Source organism: Aptenodytes patagonicus, chromosome 1 (assembly GCF_965638725.1).
Source record: "Aptenodytes patagonicus chromosome 1, bAptPat1.pri.cur, whole genome shotgun sequence".
NCBI lineage: Eukaryota > Metazoa > Chordata > Aves > Sphenisciformes > Spheniscidae > Aptenodytes > Aptenodytes patagonicus.
The window spans coordinates 215,006,493-215,024,800 of record NC_134949.1 but is presented as its reverse complement, the minus strand read 5'-3'; the positions used below and the strand labels follow the sequence as shown (position 1 = coordinate 215,024,800).

At 39.5% G+C, this 18,308-nt stretch overlaps 1 protein-coding gene across 3 annotated transcripts; it reads right to left on the bottom strand.

Moving 5' to 3' along the window:
* Positions 1-89: 89 nt before the first annotated feature.
* On the bottom strand, positions 90-17,817 carry CCDC82 (coiled-coil domain containing 82). Of its 3 annotated transcripts, none has more exons than XM_076328252.1 (8): positions 17,741-17,817; positions 16,487-17,042; positions 15,605-15,827; positions 14,359-14,451; positions 12,210-12,334; positions 11,182-11,352; positions 3,273-3,458; positions 90-2,713 (listed from the first exon to the last, which is right to left on the bottom strand). In XM_076328252.1, the coding sequence occupies exons 2-8, from the start codon at positions 17,033-17,035 to the stop codon at positions 2,648-2,650; spliced, it is 1,413 nt and encodes a 470-aa protein (XP_076184367.1). In that variant the 5' UTR covers positions 17,036-17,042; positions 17,741-17,817; the 3' UTR covers positions 90-2,647. The 3 variants fall into 3 exon arrangements, with proteins under 3 accessions (XP_076184367.1, XP_076184368.1, XP_076184369.1); XM_076328253.1 differs by lacking the exon at positions 17,741-17,817 and adding an exon at positions 17,244-17,498; XM_076328254.1 differs by lacking the exon at positions 90-2,713 and adding an exon at positions 10,521-10,553 and having other exon boundaries at positions 3,401-3,458.
* Between the last annotated feature and the right edge of the window lie 491 nt (positions 17,818-18,308).

The following is an 18,308-nucleotide window of genomic DNA, read 5'->3' as shown; positions in this document are numbered from 1 at the left end:
AAAATCATAGAGTCTCGAGAGTTTTCAGAAAATTCAGAAGGTAGCAGAAATTAAGACCAGTCAGGAAGGCTCTGAGAGGGCATACTCCATTACGTGGTACAAAACTCATTTATTTCAGAGCGGTTTTCCTTTGTAGGAATATAGTTACACCAAACATAAATGTTATTTTATTGTTCTAGAGAAGCCAACAAAAGTGTACAGAGATTTTGTTAACAGAAAGAAGTGGGACATCAAGGGGCATTACTTTTCCTAAAAGGGATATATTTGAGACGGATTCCTGAGTACTTTTAAGTTGATGGGTGTGTTCTCACCAATATTCCCAGAAGAACAGGGATGAAGAAAGAAGAATAGAGAAGATTTCCTTCAGCTTTGGTAACCAGGGAGATAGGTATAAGATACATAAAATCGCAGAATATTTACATATCTAACTCACAGTTAAGGTATGGAAATAATATCTTCAACATAAGTTTACTTGAGAGTAAGTCTCAATCTGTTTACTGGTATTTTTCATCGTGGTTTGTAAATCTTGTATCGGTATGTGGTACAAGGGAGAACTGATGACACTAGCTCACTCTAATAGCATATAAACCATTGCTGAATTTCAACCCCTTGAAATATAAAAGCAGTTCATTTCTTACAATGAATGCTGCAAAAAGGGTACTGAATGACAAATCTAAGGTACAGTTCCTATGGAAAAAAGCCAACAGATGTTCACCATTAAGCGATACACCTGGCAGCAGTTGCCTAGCCAATCAGCATATCTGTTACCAGTAGAGTGGCATAACGAATATGGGGATTTCTTATGGACAAATCCATGAGAAATTAGGTTTCATTAGTTTTGCTTCTGAGAGAGCAACTTGTTAAAACAATCTAGAGTGTTAACAATATCTTCCCTTTCACTAAGTTGCTCAGCCACAAAAGGCTAATAAAAGAGTATGTGCATACAGCAGGAGGTTCCTAACTGGATTCAAACCCCTGTGCCCTGCATCTTATCTTAGGCTACATCCAATTAATTTTATATGCAGCACAAAGTACAGGGACAGAATCATAGAATGGTTTGGGTTGGAAGGGACCTTAAAGATCATCTAGTCCAACCCCCCTGCCAACCTTCCACTAGATCAGGTTGCTCGAAGCCCCGTCCAACCTGACCCTGAATGTTTCCAGGGAGGGGGCATCCACCACCTCTCTGGGCAACCTCTGCCAGTGCCTCACCACCCTCATAGTGAAGAATTTCTTTCTATATCTAATCTCAATCTACCCTCTTTCAGTTTAAAGCCATTACTCCTTGTCCTATCACCACATGCCCTTGTAAAAAGTCCCTCTCCAGCTTTCTTGTAGACCCCCTTCAGGTACTGGAAGGCTGCTATAAGGTCTCCCGGGAGCCTTCTCTTCTCCAGGCTGAACAACCCCAACTCTCTCAGCCTGTCTTCATAGCAGAGGTGTTCCAGCCCCCTGATCATCTCTGTGGCTCTCCTCTGGACTCACTCCAACAGATCCATGTCCTTCTCATGTTGGGGGCCCCAGAGCTGAACACAGTACTCCAGGTGGGGTCTCACGAGAGCGGAGTAGAGGGGCAGAATCACCTCCCTCGACCTGCTGGCCACGCTTCTTTGGATGCAGCCCAGGATACGATTGGCCTTCTGGGCTGCGAGTGCACATTGCCAGGTCATGTCCAATTTTTCAGAATGAACAATACAGTACTTAACCCTTCCTAACACCTCAAAAATCTACTCCCCTGGCCCCAAAGAACTCTGATTTGGGCTTCATGCAATTCAGGTAAACCATGCATCATGATTCTGAGTAACTCCTACTTTCTGTTAAGTTACACTGGAAGAATTCTTGCTTGCCCACATTCATCCATTCTCTTAATTTTGTAGTTACTGCAAGTTGTTGCCATTACATTTGCACAACGTAATTTGATGTTTAAAATCTCACTAAATTGCCCCAGCTGCTTATCAGAGGCAGCACGGTGGGCCCAAGTGTTCATTTAGATGGCTAAGCCAGACTCAGGCTGTATGACGCCTATAACGTGACTCATCACCTACTCTCTGAAGAGAGGAATGACTACTGTGCTGCCTACGTAGTCAGAACTGCAGAATATTTCCTCTGTTGCCTTGCAACAGGCTATACTGATTCCTCAGAGGGGAAATAGATCTTTGCATTTGGGTCCTGTTTATTGTAACTATCATTCTAAATGGTTGGACTTACTTGCATAGAACGAGCAACAAGGAAGGTAAGATGCAAGTCATACATTCTTGTATAACATAGCCTTACCTTTCCAAATATACCTACTTCAAAAGGTCTTAGCATCTCCTACCTTCCCTATGATGCAGCTCAATATAAACAGGTGGAAGTTTTATTTCACAAGTAAACAGATATTGAGATGTTATTCTTAAGAACAGAAGGAAACTTAAAGTGACCTATGCAGTAAGACTGGAAGGACTGATTTGGTAAAACTTTGGGTTATTACTGACACAGATGAGAAAAAAGATACAGCACATTCTCAAACAGTAGTTTAAAGGTATACAGATTTAAGTATAAAGCAGCCTAAAAAGAATATTGAAGACCAAGCAGAGATAAAGTGCATGCAGATAAAGCAGGCCATTCAAATTTTTACAAGATGTCTTTCAAAGAGCTGTATGACCACTTAATCCATTTTCTCTTCTTGAAAACTGTCTGCATCATTCATGTAGTCTTCAAGATCATTGTACCTCTGCAAGTAAAATAAAACCTGTATTATTTTATCAATGTTTAATAACTGAATTACATAAAGACTGCTTTTTCTTTTTCTTCAATACATTAACAAGCATGCCAATAACAATTCAGAAGCAATGATATCTGAAAGCTTTCTAAATGCAATTGTCCTACAAGTTGTCTTAAAATAGTTCATAAAACGTTTCTGAATAATTCAAAGTACTTCAGCGTAAACAGAAGAGTAAAATATTCTTGCTGTGCCTCACATACATGTTTCCAGTCTTTCTAAGTTACAGCTTGAGTTTGTTGTGTTGCTGCTTTCAAATGAAACAGGAGCCTGCCCGCCCAGAGATCATGCAGCTGGCAAAAAACTTAATGTCAAAAGTTGACACAAACTCTATGTGAACGCAGCAGCGTACCACTGTTTGACAGACTGGGTCAGCAGAAGTGGATGAATGGTTAAGCCGAGTTATATTACTGAAGCCCAGTAATTCAGAACTGATCAATTAAATCAGATGTTTTATCTCAGCTTACTTTTATCTACTTGGAAAAGGATACATGAAATAACTCAGTCGTACCTTCTGAATCCACCCACTGTCTTCCAACTGGCTGAAAAGCCGTTCGACTGTGTCTTTGACTGGTTCATCCTTAACACCATCCAACTCGGTAACGGAGCTGCAATCCACATACAACTTGTATTTGAAGTGCTTCAAATGATGATAAACTCTTGTACGATTTGCACACACCATGCCAACCTTCAAAACCTAGGCCAAAGTGAACAAATCATTCTCTCTGATAGAATTGTGATTATCTTGACAATATAAAGAATGGCTAAGTCAGTCTAGTAAGATTTTATCAGTCAGTCTAGGCAGATTTTTTGAATAATGAAATAAACAGAATGACACTACATGCATAAAATCAGCGCAAAACCACGTAGTTTTCACAGCCACAGCAGAACAATTTTTGAGCAAGCAGGCAGCCAGCAAGTCTATGCAATGGCAGCTTATCAGTACCGTTTTCTTGCAAACACAACCATGTTTATAATTGGTAGTATATTTCCTATCTCCTGGTGGAACTTTGTTACAAAATCACTAACATTTTAGACAACCATCATATTGTGAAAGCAGAGGAAGAGAAATTATTTGATTACTTTTGCTTATTATGTACTACTTCCTAGGGACATGAAATACCAGTTCTAGCATTTTGTAGACTGAATAATACTCAATATTTCTTCAAGAAATACATATGAATACAAATAGACATATGCCTAGAAACATATATTTAATAGAGAGATTGGATTTCATAAAAATAAAATCTGAAAACCAAGGTTTTATACAATGCAAATGTTAATCTGCAACTGTCTGGGATGTATAGCTAGGCCATAATGCTGTAGAAATCAAAGCCTCTGCATCTCCCAGTTATTACCAGTTTTACTTCTACAATTTCCATGCAGAAAAGACAGAACCGTCTTATTTAACAGTTTTCTTTACAGCAGTATTTATAGATAAACAAATGGTAAATACACATGTAAATACATAATCAGAGCATGGATTAGAGTAGATTCATTATCATCTATCAGCACTAACATTAAATACAGGCAAGTATTTGCACGTATCTTGAACTCAGATTTTATACAAAGATGTTAAGCGGTGAAGGTGTTTACCTGAAAATACTGAGTAATGTATTGGTTACAAGAATCTTTGGCAATCCTAAATCTTCACTAAGAGTATGTGAAATTGGAGGTGTGGGGAGGGAGAAAGAGTCAAAGTTCATCTGCATTTAAGGACATCCTGTGTTTCACAAGAGTAAGCTTTGTTCCATTTCTACAAGAGAAGCAGTTCAAGTACATACAATGGCAAATCAGAAGAGGAATCTATCCCCTGTAAATGACCCACAGGTGCACCGATTACTACTCCAACCCATGGAGACAAAGCCTAACAGGCAAGGAATCTACATCTGGCTGGTTTTCGGAGGTCAGGTTTTCTACACTCAAAAGCAACATAATTAATAACGTGTGTAAAGAAATTCAGCTCCTGGTACGTACAGGAGAAACTGATTTAGTTTTACTAAAAAAAAACCCCATCAATGTATCCTTCAAGGGCAGCATTGTTTTGGACTGATGTCTTGTCACACCTTTGCGAGTAACAAGCAGGTAAGTAGCTAAAGGTCAAAGTTCTTTGCATCAGTAATGCAAGCTGCAATTGTATTGCTATTTCAGATTACACACACATGTATCAGAAAACCAACCATGTTATATATTGCAAAATGATTTCTTCTGAGCCACAACAGTGATACCCTTTATCGCTGCCATTGGTAATAATCTGAATACTCTTTTAAATTATGAGAAGGTTAAGTTTTAATCGATGCTTACAACCTACATTTTCAGGAAGCTTTTCTGAATGCATGACCGAATGTTTGCATCTGTGAGTAGTTCCCCAAAACACCTGACCTACTTGTACAACCTAGCACTAGCAGTATCTGCTGACAATGACAGTAACAGAAAGCATATTTATATTTATAAAGATTATATAAACTAAATGTATATTTGTATGTATTATTTATATATTTTCTTAAATATATGAATAGACTTAATTTCTTAAATATATTAACCAGCAGCTCAACCGATATAAGCAGGCATAATATCACTGAAGTCAAGAGACACACTCACTTAACTTTTGATCTGACTTACAGTAGATGGTTAACTGAAATTTTAACCATTTTGACATAAAAAATTCCTCTTACTATATTGCAATTCTCTACTGATCATGTACATGTACCTATACACAGCTCCATTTTCTACTCTCCCCAAAACTGAAAAGCTAAGGCTTGTGTTTGGTGCTATAGATGCTTCTGAAGTGCCAGACCTACCAACCAGTACATAACCTTGATTGATTCCAGTTTCCAGAAGTACCATTTCAAAAACTGAAACAATCAAGAACTGAGCTGTGGTGTTCCATAGAGCATTTCATAACTTTTCAAGTATCCCAAGCAATGAGGTGTAGCAGTTATCTGGAACATTATGTGATGTAAAACAGGAGATACCGTCTTGCATCAAACTGATGGCCCAGTTCTTCCCCTGCGACAACAGCTAGCAGGAGATATTTAGGAAGTTAGTATAAGATGCAGAACGAACACCAGAACGATCATAACATTACCATACAGCTTCTAGCAGTCAATAGTTAAGACTGTCTGTATCATCCCAACTATCACGTTCCATAGTGTGGAAGAAGCTTCCCCAAAAACCTGTCTAATCCCTTTTGGGACCCACTAACACTTTTTGCTTCCAAAGTATCTTGTGGCAATGAGTTTCATAGTTCATTTATGTGCGAGGTGTAAAGTATTTCTACACTGAAGAAATGCCAGAGGCAAATAGCTAAATATCATATAATGTAATTAGGTATTGTTTTTAAAGCAAGAAAGATTGTCTAAAAATACAATGCTATTTCAGAATGCAGCTTTGGAAAGAATCTCAGTACTGTACTCATTCTAATTTTTTCCTCTTGCGGTTCTCAGGGACTCTGTCCTAATGCTTAACTTATCTACTCAAGCTGGCCATATCAGCCAAAGTTGTGTTAAATCACTTTGTATGGAATGCAGGAGCATAGCCTGACAATAGCACAACATGTAGTGACTGAATCCATGTCCTCTAAACGTGATTATCAACAGAAGTAGAACACCAAGACTGAGAGCAGAAAACAGTTTATAATCGAGGTGACGCAGGAGCAAAGAAGCGTGGGGCACACCTATACCTCTAAACCGTTCGATTCTCCCTGACCATGGAGGAATGAGAATTGGCAGCTACACACAGAACAATCACTGCAAGCCTAAGCAAAACTGGAACAGCTGTTTCTCTTCTCTTTCTACTGGCAAAGCAGAATATTTCAGAGATGAGAGAAAAGGAAAGTTTTATGCAGAAGAAGAGGGTTGGAGGTCTGTTTTTGTTCTCTCCACATCCACTTTTCTCAGGTATTTTCAAATAAAACTTTAGAAAATAGTTCAACTACATGTTTCCATTCAATCTGATCTGTCAGTGCTGAACTGCCTTCTCTTTCAGTCAATTAAGTTCTTGAAGTGCCAGTTTTATGTAGCTCTGTGTGCCTTTTTTCTTTTTTCCTCCTTTCTTTTTTCCTCCTTTCTTTTTTCTCAATTGGCAGGACAAGTTGATCAACACACTGCCAGCAGAACTTCAAAGACTACTTGAGAACAGTACCTTTAGCAGTCTAAATTAAAGGTCACCATAAGAACACAAATGTTGCATTACAAAGGCACTATAAAAAATTACTGGAAAGTGCTCAATAACTCTCGCTCCTGGCTCTGTTCTACATCCCCTGAGCTATATTGAGCATGCACATGACAGGCATCTCACCAGATGCTGGGGTACACAGGGTAAAAAAAGCTCTCATTTTCTGCTGTTAAGCTGAAGAGAACAAAAAAGAACTAGCAAGTTAGTTCAATATTCAGTAGGATATTTCAAGTTTTTTCCAAAGTGAAAAATAGCCAATGCTTTATGTAGGACAACATTTGGACAGCAGTGAGGGAATTGCTACTGTTAGTTCCACAGTTAAGTTGGAAGTTGAGTAAAGATTAAATTCTTGTGCTAGTTCACTTCTTATTTCTGGTTAGGCAAGGCACACACTTCCCATGAAAAACTGAAAAGTTTTAAATTAGTGATCTACGTTTAGAGACCTGTATGTAAGGAAGAATGACTGTATGATGGACTGCAGTATCAGTGCTAGTATGATTGCCAAGGACTTACTGTTTTCCTGCAATAAACAAGAGGAAAAGCCTTGCTGGAAAAGCCTAACTCTCTTGACTATCATGCACACACAGACTTATCAAAACAGAGTATTAACAACTGCTGCTCAGAAGGGTCTGTAATCTATTTAAGAAAAAATGTGGCACAGATTTTCCTAGATTCTGCATTACACACAGAGCCCAATATGATGACATAATGATAATCACACTGACGCCCCTCAAATCTCTAAGTTATTGTGCTGGTTGTGGCTGGGATAGAGTTAATTTTCTTCACAGTAGCTAGTGTGGGGCTATGTTTTGGATTTGTGCTGGAAACAGTGTTGATAACACAGGATGCTTTAGGTACTGCTGAGCAGTGCTTACACACAGTCAAGGCCTCTTCTGCTCCTCACACCACCCCACCAGTGAGTAGGCTGGGGGTGCACAAGAAATTGGGAGGGGACACAGCCAGGACAGCTGACCCCAACTGACCAAAGGAATATTCCACACCATATGACGTCATGCTCAGCATATAAAGCTGGGGGAAGAAGGAAGGGGGGCACATTCGGAGTGATGGCCTGCTGATGGGACACCCACATGGTGCTTAGTTGCTGGCGGGGGTTAAACCATGACAGTCCCATCTCCCAGAGGTGAGAAACAGCACCACAGGGAATACATACTGCAAGTGAGGATTTACATAATGCAACCATGTGAACAAATAAAACAACATTGTGACCAGCGACTATTAAACTAATATAATGAAAGCTTATAAAAAATTTATTTTAACACACTCTAGTCAGATCTGTCGTTATCTCAAACCCTTTGAGCCCCACGTTGGGCGCCAAAAAGGACTGTCGTGGTTTAATGCCAGCCGGCAACTAACCACCACCCAGCTGCTCGCTCAGTCCCCCCCCGTGGGATGGGGGAGAGAATCAGAAGAGTAAAAGTGAGAAAACTTGTGGGTTGAGATCAAGACAGTTTAATAGGGAAAGCAAAAGCCGTGCGCGCAAGCAAAGCAAAACAAGGAATTCATTCCCTACTTCCCATGGGCAGGCAGGTGTTCAGCCATCTCCAGGAAAGCAGGGCTCCATCACGCGTAACGGTTACTTGGGAAGACAAACGCCATCACTCAGAACGTCCCCCCCTTCCTTCCTTCCTTCTTCCCCCAACTTTATATACTGAGCATGACATCATATGGTATGGAATATCCCTTTGGTCAGTTGGGGTCAGCTGTCCCAGCTGTGTCCCCTCCCAACTCCTTGTGCACCCCCAGCCTACTCGCTGGTGGGGTGCTGTGAGAAGCAGAAAAGGCCTTGACTCTGTGTAAGCACTGCTCAGCAGTATCTAAAACATCCTGTATTATCAACACTGTTTCCAGCACAAATCCAAAACATAGCCCCATACTAGCTACTGTGAAGAAAATTAACTCTATCCCAGCCAAAACCAGCACAGTTACAATATTTGCAAAGATCCAAACAATATAGGCTTGAGCTTCGGCAAGGTGTACTTCCAGTTTGATGAGGGCTTCACTTTAGTTTCTGTATAAGAAATCCTATTATACTGCATTTCAAAATATATTGTAAATACAACTTGTTTTGACACTTTTTTCTTTTCAGCAAATACTGTGAGGAACTTCAGCTGTATTCAAAAATACTTCTACACTCACAAAGAAAAGGAGTATACCTTTTACAGCTCCTGAAAGGGAAGAAAGGCAGAACTTGGATATCAGCTTGGTACACAACTGTAGCAATATTTTATTCTTGACAAATCGTGTGCTTTGAGTTTATCATAAGAGGTCATGAATTACATTACTTAAGAAGGTCATATGCACACCTAATCATAACAATTACTGGTAGCTGTAAATTTGAAGGGAAGATACCTAAATATTAGGAACACCCAGGTTCTTAAGAGTCAAGGTCTTCAAAAGTCTCAGCTGTGAAATACAACAAAATTGACTGCTCAAGTCATCGAAAATGACTGCCTAGTGCAACATCATGTAACAACATGAAAGATGTGTTTCATTCCAAAAATATAATTTAATCCAAAATGTCCTAGTAGAGACAACTGAGTGAGAAAAAGTTGCAAAACTACCTAAATGGAAATGTTTTCCAGTTTGGACAAGTAGTTCTGATAATGCAGTAATAAGAAAAGGGTTCTAATAAAATGTATTGATGTAGTTAGGAACAAGTCTTCTCAAAAGGACATCAGCAATTTCAAGTGTCAATGCAACTGAGATGTCAAGATACTTTGTCCTGAGTGAATAGCTACATGGGAAATAGGAGATGCGAAAAAATCTGAAGAACGAAGCATTACATTCTGACTAGGCTGCACTTGGACTATTAGACTGATAGTGGCACTATTTCACTCAACGTTCTGACCCAGAGCAAACAAGAACTGTTGGAGTGCACGTGGACGCTCCAAATGCTAGAGGCATAGTAGGCACAGACGTAGCAAACCTAGTGACCCAATGTAGAACAAATCTTACTTGCAACAAAACAGAAAACAAAATCATTGAATGGAGATGATTGTCCATTATATAGAAAGTTACTTTTATAATGTTTCTGAAAGCTAATCAATGCAAGATTCCTGTTGGGAAAGTCTTAAGGGCATTATAGGCACACACAAAGGTAAAGGGCTTTCAAGTGATCTAATTTCAGTGAAAAGGCATTCTGATATTTAGGATATATGTAAATCTGAGGCAAATGTCATTCCTGATTTAAAGCCTCAGACTCCTGGCATATGGAGATAGAATCTATTCAAGATTAAAAAAAAAAAAAAATCATAGTATTCCTCAGGTACCAGGAACGCCAGGCATGTTCAGAGCATCACTCAGTCATGTAATTTCTTTACCACTGGTTTTCCTTTCTTTAAGATCTGCATTCGCTTTAGGATTTTCAATCTTCTATTAAATGTTCTCTGACAAAACAAAAAGCTACTTTAGAAATAACTGATCGAGTGCTCATCTTAGAACTTTGGTTAGTATGTGAATCTTCATGCGTGCCATCAGCCTCTTTGACACACAGTTTCAGACTGCCTCCCCATGCACCACAAAAGACAAGCATGCTGAGGAGGATGTGCAGGATGCCATGTACCTAGTTTCCTTCTTGCCCTGGATGACACTCAGACTGCAGAGATTTGAAGCAGAGGAAAAATTGAGGCAAGTATCAATTTTGACTTGAGGGCAAGAGTTATCAATAAACCCTATCGTATGCCTTACAGCCCTTTATCTTTTTTATCATGAAGTCTAGCTCATGGCTGGGTATACTTATGAGCACTTACTGCAGTGCAAGTACATGTGCTGCATCAGGTACTAATATTAAGTGGCAGAAGTGGGGAGGAAACAGCACACTGATCATTGTGATGCAGGCAAAAACAAAGGTCACAGAAAAACATCAGATTTATTTTCTTGATAAAGTTAGGTTTATTTGAGGATACTTTTCATTACCTCTTTCCCAACATATAAGAAAGGATGGGGAGCGCTGGAGGGGAACGCCTCTATTCATCCTTTTAAGTTTCACAGGAACTTCCTTCATAATTCCTGGCTAAATCCAAGACTATACTTCTCCAAACTGCAAAATGGTCCTCATATTTTAAAAACTAATAGGGTTTAGACATGGAAGTACAGTAGCTTAACTCTTGCATCTAGCATTATAGACATTAGATGTGTTGATAGGATTTCTATTCTTTGTATGATTTTCTGTAACACTAGACAAAGCTTAAAAGTAATTATATAGGGTGCTTGTTTTAAGTTACCTGCTTGTCATCTGACATGAAGTCATCCGCTTCCAAAGTTCTACTATTATAAAGCTTTCCAGAGAGCAGCACATTAAACTTACAATACCGATTCAATTCACAGGCCTGACAAGACATATTTTTTGGATTTTTCAAGATTATGCGAACATCTGGGTAACAATCCACACGCTCCTGAAAAACAGATTTCAAATAACATTAAAGAATCTCCGTAAACTGAAAGATGCCTCAAATAGGCTGCTGAGTACTCTGTACTCACACAAAATTAGTGCAAGAGAAACCAAAGAGATTAAAATCTCAAGGCTTTCACCATTCAGTTGTGAACATACACCTTCTCAGTCATTTTCCAACACTTCACTCAGTTCTAGTTCATTAATTCTTTCTTTCGGCTTCAGACCTGAAGAATGGCTCCCGCATCGTGGCACTATTTTTCTCTCATCTCTTTTTTTTTTGGAGGGGGTGGGGGTGGACCTGTATCAGTTGGTCTGCTTCAGATAAATACACTGTATCTCTCCACTGGCCATACTCCATTATTACAGTGATTATTAGATCACCACACCTATCACACTAATACTATTCTAGTAATTTGCATACAATGACTAAGTTACTGTATATTGACTTCATTTTTGACTTCATTTTTTTTGAAGTAGTAGAAGGTTCATTATAAACATATTGGTTTATCTTTTTGTGGGAGGAGGAAGAAATTTTGTTATAACATTTAGCAAGTCTCAAAAAAATCCTCAAAAAGTTATCTGCTGAAGTTAGCAGGAGAAGCATTCAGGTAACTGAGAACAGATTCTGTTCTGTTACCTGAACGCTTATCTGGTTATAAACACATAAAATACTTCCAATATTTATAAACATCAAAACAAGTTACATAAGGTAAAGAACAATGAGTTTCTATTTAAAAAGTATATATAATTAAAGCAATTATTGTACCTTTACTGAGAATTACAGTATTAAAAAAAAAAATCTGTCACTAATAATATGATTTGGAACCGACTTCACTATTTGAAGTAGAAGTTACATACCTTATATCGATCTTTCCAGCGACTTCTAGAGATTAAGTTCTCAAGACGAGGCTGAATGAAGCGGTCATCCAAATAATGAAGTGAGAGCAACATATCTTGCGCATACTTCTTTTGTCTTGTTCCATCTGTTCAGTGAGAGTCATTACTAATTTGTTGACCACCCTATGTTGTACAAGTTTCTTCAAATAAAATTTTCAAGGACATTATGCTTCTGCATATTAAGAACTATGAATGATTTTAATAAATTATTACTGAATACATTTGCTACTTTATCCATAAGTGATCCATGCATCTTTGATAAACTGATATATTTAATTATTTTAAAAGTCTGTATCACAAGAGGTACATGAATAAACTCTACAATCAAGGTTAAAGTAAAAAGCTGTCGTCCCAAATGGAGACCCATTCACTCGATCCCATTTAAAAGAATGGAAAAGGGGAAAAGAAAAAAAAAAAAAGCTTTTTGTCCAGTTTATGTAAACTGTTCATAATGTATAAGGGAGGAGGTTGCAATCCATGAAAACAAACTGCTCTGAGCTGCTTCACAGCAGAAATTTTGACAACTCTCTTCATCACTTATAAAGAACACAAAGAAACTGACCTTTACACTTCAGCAGCACAGTCAGATGCCTTGAATTAGGCAGTGTAAGTACTTCCAAATACTTACTCAAGCAAAAGAAATAAACAAGTATGAGGATGAGTAGAACTACCACTAATCCACAACTGTCTCCCAAGTACGTGCTGGACTCCAGGAATTAAACAGGACTTTCACAGGTGCAGGCCAATTCATATTGTCTTGAGCTTCAGCAGGTAGAGACATACAAATAAATTCAGCTACCTTCCCTAGTCTTTTAGCAATGCTGTTATCAAACAAACAGAACTGAGGAGGACCACTGGTTATCTAGCTTTCTATATAAAAACAGCTAATTGTCATTATAGCCACCATAATTACAATTAACTGTTTTTCCATATACACTTTACACGCATTTTCAGTTAGTCAGCCATACTAAAAGCCTGAAGAGGCTGTTTTATTGTCCCTCACAATAAAAGACAAGTCTGAACTCTATTACTAAAGTAGCTGCTCTTGATTCAAACTAATTAAGAGATTCACTTCCCTTAATTCAGAAAAATCCATTCTGTGTTATAAAAAAATATATCTTCGTAATGCTAGGTTATGTTTATACTATACAATGTTCTTCAGAAAGACAGAACTCACCCGCATAGCTGATCTACTTCCAGCACCTTGGCAATAAGTTGTTAGTTTTGTAGAGCAGATACAGTTTGAAGTAGAAGGAAGCTATTACAACATAGAACTGGCAAAGTTTACTTAGACTTTTCATAAGCTTGTTTTCAGTTGGTAAAACAAAACAAAACTAACACCTGAAAGAACTAGCAGAGGCAGATGAAAGAAATTTTTAGCTCCAGGAATACACAGCCTTTTTTCTGAAGTCTGTGGTGTACTTCAGTTTCTTCATTCCCTCTTAGTTCCTCATGACACCAAAACTTCCTCCCTTTGGCACTTTGCCGACTCCTTCCACAACCTGACACTGACAGTCCTCCCATTAATCCCCTCTTTACAGTGCTTCTGAAACTACACGTGAGGTTGCCATTCAGCCCCACTAGGCCAAATGCCAGAAAGCACTTCCTCAGCAAGAACAAGACAAGTACTGACTGGAGCTGAAATTTTTATCTGAAAGCACAAATGTAAAAAAAAAGGAAAAGAAAAAAAATCAGATATGGAATAATCTCCATAAATAAAATTATTTATTATCTATCAAATTCCTCAGAAAAAGCTATGAAGCACGTGACATTTTGACAAATCAGCTGACCTTGCAATGTTTTCATTATCTACTTTGAAATGAATTTCACTTTCATGCTGGAACTGTTACTACTGATTAGTAACACAGAAACACTTCCCTCAGAATGCCTTCTAGGCTTAAAAGAATTAAGTCTACACATTTTTCCAAGATTACTCTATCCTTTTCAGATAGATTCCCCCCCCGCCCCAAAGTTACAGAGCAGCAAAACCAAGAACAGATCTCAGGACTCACAGTCCTATACTCTAATCAGGAGACACATCTTTCCCTAGAATAAATGTCTTTGTATAACTTTGAAGGCACTATTATATTATTTAATGCAATTTACTTACCATACAATGAGCTCAGAAAAGTGTCATCAATTGCATTTATGAGGAAAGCCTTTACTATTCTTTTGAAGTGTACATAATGATCACAGCGAGATACTGGGAAGAAAGCAATATAACCAGAATTTACCAAAACAACAACAAAAGTAAGCAATGTTAGAAGTCCTGTAAGAAGAATTCTTTTTTTTCCATTATTGTAAATTTAGAATTTTGAAGTAATTTAAATATGGATTTAAAAATAATTTCAATATATAACATCCACACCCTTAAGACCTTGCCTTTAAATAGTGCTTCTCATCCCAATGATCTTAATGAATTTTAGCATCCTAAAGTCACACATCCTTTCAGCAAGAAGAGCCCACAGTAAGAGCTACAAACACCAAAAGAAGAGAATAATTTGTTCTATGAATAGCAGGAAATAATGCAAACCAGAGAAGGCCAGGCTTATGTGTGGGTTTTTTGTTTGTTTTTTTTTTTTTTAACTTTCTTTCAAGTACACACAATTCTGCTCAAGTCCTTACTGGGAAGAAATACCACAAATGCTTGTGACCATCTACACTAGCACCGACTGCCTAGTCAGTACATACCTGCTTCTGAACAACAAAATACGTAAGAAGATAACTAGCATACAGTTCTGTTTCAAATCTCCGTGCTCCATCCAGATACCAGTTTTCATAAAAGATCAACTTGAGAAGTTTTCTCCCTCTGTGCAGTTTGGCTGAAATTGACCAATGAATTCAGAAACCCCTATAGACCTGTGCTCCCAAGTCTCACCACCATGGAATAAAAACACATCAAAGACAAAAAAAAAAAAAGGCAAAGAAACCAAACAATCCCCCAAAACCGCAAACTCATGGCAAGAATTTTACATCACTCTCCAGAACAGAATTTGGCCAGAATTAACATAGCTGCTCTTAACCTCTATCAGAAGATGGAGGATGATGCTTTTAGGTCTCCACAGGAATGACTGCATCATAGCCCACTTTATCCTAAATCAGACCAACTTAATCTGTGCAATAGGGTTTCCCTTCCTTCCACCCAAATTATACCCTCCTTTTAATAATACACAGAAAGACTGTAAAAGTTTACTGTGGAAATCAGAGTACTTCCACAATAAATTGAAGACTTTTAGGAATCTGCTTTTAAACTATCATATCCTATTACATAGTATTTGTATTTACAGTTCATTAATATTTATTATAGCACTACAAGCAAGTTATACATATAAAACTGTCACTAATTTTGATCTTACAGTGTGGGACGTAGTATGCCAGCAACTCGCTATTTGATGTATTTAGTTCCTTCTGTTGTGGTTGGTTTTCACTCTTTACGTGCTCTGTGCTGTCATCATCATCTTCCTCTTCTTCTACTATAAAATCTTTCATGCTGTCACTGTCAGTTTCACTACCTTCTGTTGGTGTGAGGGGCAAGTGACAGAGTGGTTCCTCTTCTATTTCTGCTTCACCATTAGAATCCTAATTAAATTTTAAAAAGTATTTCAAACACAAGAATTTTCAGTATTTGCAATGATGAAATACTACATACACTGGGTAAGATTTTTGACCTTCTAATAACACCATTTATTCAATTAAGAAGAAATAATATGTTTCCAAAAAATACATCATTCTGTACTAGATGATAATTACTTTCAGCTTTAAATCAGCCATCTCCATGTACCTCTCTTCAGTCTATGTGTAGGAATTAAGCTAACAAGAGATCTCTAAGTTACTTCAGCAGGTATTTTGCTTCTTTATAAAAATCATTTGATAGTCCTTTCATGCGTCTCTTCTTTACGGAAAAAAAAGGAATAATAAAGAAGTTTTTCCTTTCTGACTATGTGGAGAAGATAGATACCTGCATTCTAAGCTGCTTAGCCATCAGAATGCCTGAAAGAGCAAATGAAAGGAAATTCTTAAATCCTCAGTGATTAAAATTAAACTCAAGATAAAGGTTTTCAGCAGTCAATATTGTTGTCTAGTTAACATGACAGCTGTTAAAATGTGACAGAACTACTGATTTGTCATGAATAAACAAAGCAAAATAAATAAAATCCCATTGGTTTGGATCTATTAGTCTTTGCATTCCCCTACATTCAGCATTTTCTCCAGTTGAATTTCAAAGACAAAATCCAGACCTCACAATTTTCACTGCTGCAGGATCTCCGAGTTGCTCTTTGTCTTGCAAGTTCTTTCAATTTTGCAAACACTTTCTGTTTCCTATTAGTAGAAACATTTTCTGCAGGGCAGGTTTTATCAGGTTGCTGTTCTTCGGAACTCTCATCTTCATCCATTATACACTGGCGTTTAGCAAAAACTTTTCTAACAAGTATATCACTGTCCTCACTTTCATCGCTGTCATACAAGACAGAGGTGTTCAACCTTTTACGCTTCCCAGGCACAATGCACTCATCCTCACCATCTTCTGTTACTTCCCCATCATGGCTTTTCTCTTTCTGATCTGAAAGGCTGTTCTTCACAACAGTTTCATCTTTTTCGTCTACTTCATCTTCTGATGCACTAGGCTCTTCCTCCTCAGAGGTACCTGAGGATTCATCATTGCTGTCAAGTAGTATGAGCTCCCTTTTAGTACGTCTCCAATCAACTCGGGATTTGGATGATGACAGTTCTGTTCCTGCTGTCTTATTTCTTGTTTCATATCTTCTGACAACTGCTTTTATCTCCATTGGAAGGCTGTGACAACACACCAAAATATAAACCAGTAAAACAAAGCACTTACTACGTTATGCCATCCAAAAAAAAAAAAAAAAAGTACAAGGACACGCATATTTTGTTACATACACTTGACTTAACAATATCATTATTAAGAGACACATGCAGAAATCAGCACCAAACAAAACTAAGGATGCACAGTAACTTCTGAAGAGGATATACCTTACTCAAAAAATGTGGAAGAGCAGAACTGCCCACACCCAGCATGAATGAACTGGAAAAATCAGGTCTGAAGTGCAGCTACAGATCCCATCATCCCCTCCAACACTGGAAGCCTACAGCTGAGGCACACAGCTTTCCTGCTCCTGAGGAGCAGCGTACATCGCTCGTTCAGGATGATCATCATCAACAGGCCTCACTGAGGAGCGGCCCGACGCCCACAGCCGCTGCCCTCAGCTGGGGAGGGACCGCCCCACACAGGCTGGCAGGCCTACTCCCACCTGCCCGCCTCGCAGCAAGACCCGACGCGGCCGAGGCGCGCTGAGGCGAGCCGCGCCCAGCTGCCGCGGCCCGCTCCTGACTCCACAAAGCGGGCCGGGCCGGGCCCGGGCCCGGGCCAGCAGAGCTCATCCCGCCCGCCCCCGCGGCCATGGCACACGCAGACACACACACACACACACACCCCCCCCAGCAGCTCGCGCAGCAGCCGTTACTTTTACCGTTAACGTTCCCGCGGTCCAGCGCTGCAGCCGCTTGAGGAGAGACTACCGCCCCCCGGCGCCCCACGCGCCGCGATTGGCCGCCGCCCCCTGTCACTCAGCCACCGCTATGTTTGCGGAAGTGCTGGCAGGTCGCGGCGGGGGGAAGGGGTGTTATGTGGTATGCTCGGGCTCTGTGGGGTTGGCGCGCAGTACTGGAGAGCCAGAGGTGGAAGGTTCGAGTCTGCCCCCCGACAGGGGCAGCACGGCTCGCTCTCCTCCCTCCCGGCGCCTCATCCGGCAGGTCTCAAGCAGCGTTAGAGTGCGGTGGCTTAGTTGCGATCGTATTTTTTCCCGACCCAGATGTATTCCTGAAGAAAATCGGCGTTGGCTTGCAAGGTACGGCACCTCCCCAAAGGGGCTGCCAGTGACCACCGCTGGTGGTCGGTCACTGAGGACCGGCCTGGCCTGAGGCTTACCCTGCCAAAGCGGTTTCTTCAGAGCCACTAGCACTCTCCCCCTCTGCTGTCTTGGGAGCAAACCCACTAAATTTATTGCTTTCAACCCCCAAATGATGAGGGACATGAAA

What these genes read in the sequence shown, in the direction of transcription:
- CCDC82 (XM_076328252.1), bottom strand. Translation starts at nt 17,035, where the DNA reads ATGGAGATAAAAGCAGTTGTCAGAAGATATGAAACAAGAAATAAGACA. An exon ending in GCAGCAGTGAAAATTGTGAG is followed by an intron (nt 15,828 to 16,486) that starts GTCTGGATTTTG and finishes AAATTTAATTAG; the next exon opens with GATTCTAATGGTGAAGCAGA. An exon ending in TCATGTCAGATGACAAGCAG is followed by an intron (nt 3,459 to 11,181) that starts GTAACTTAAAAC and finishes ACTTTGGCCTAG; the next exon opens with GTTTTGAAGGTTGGCATGGT.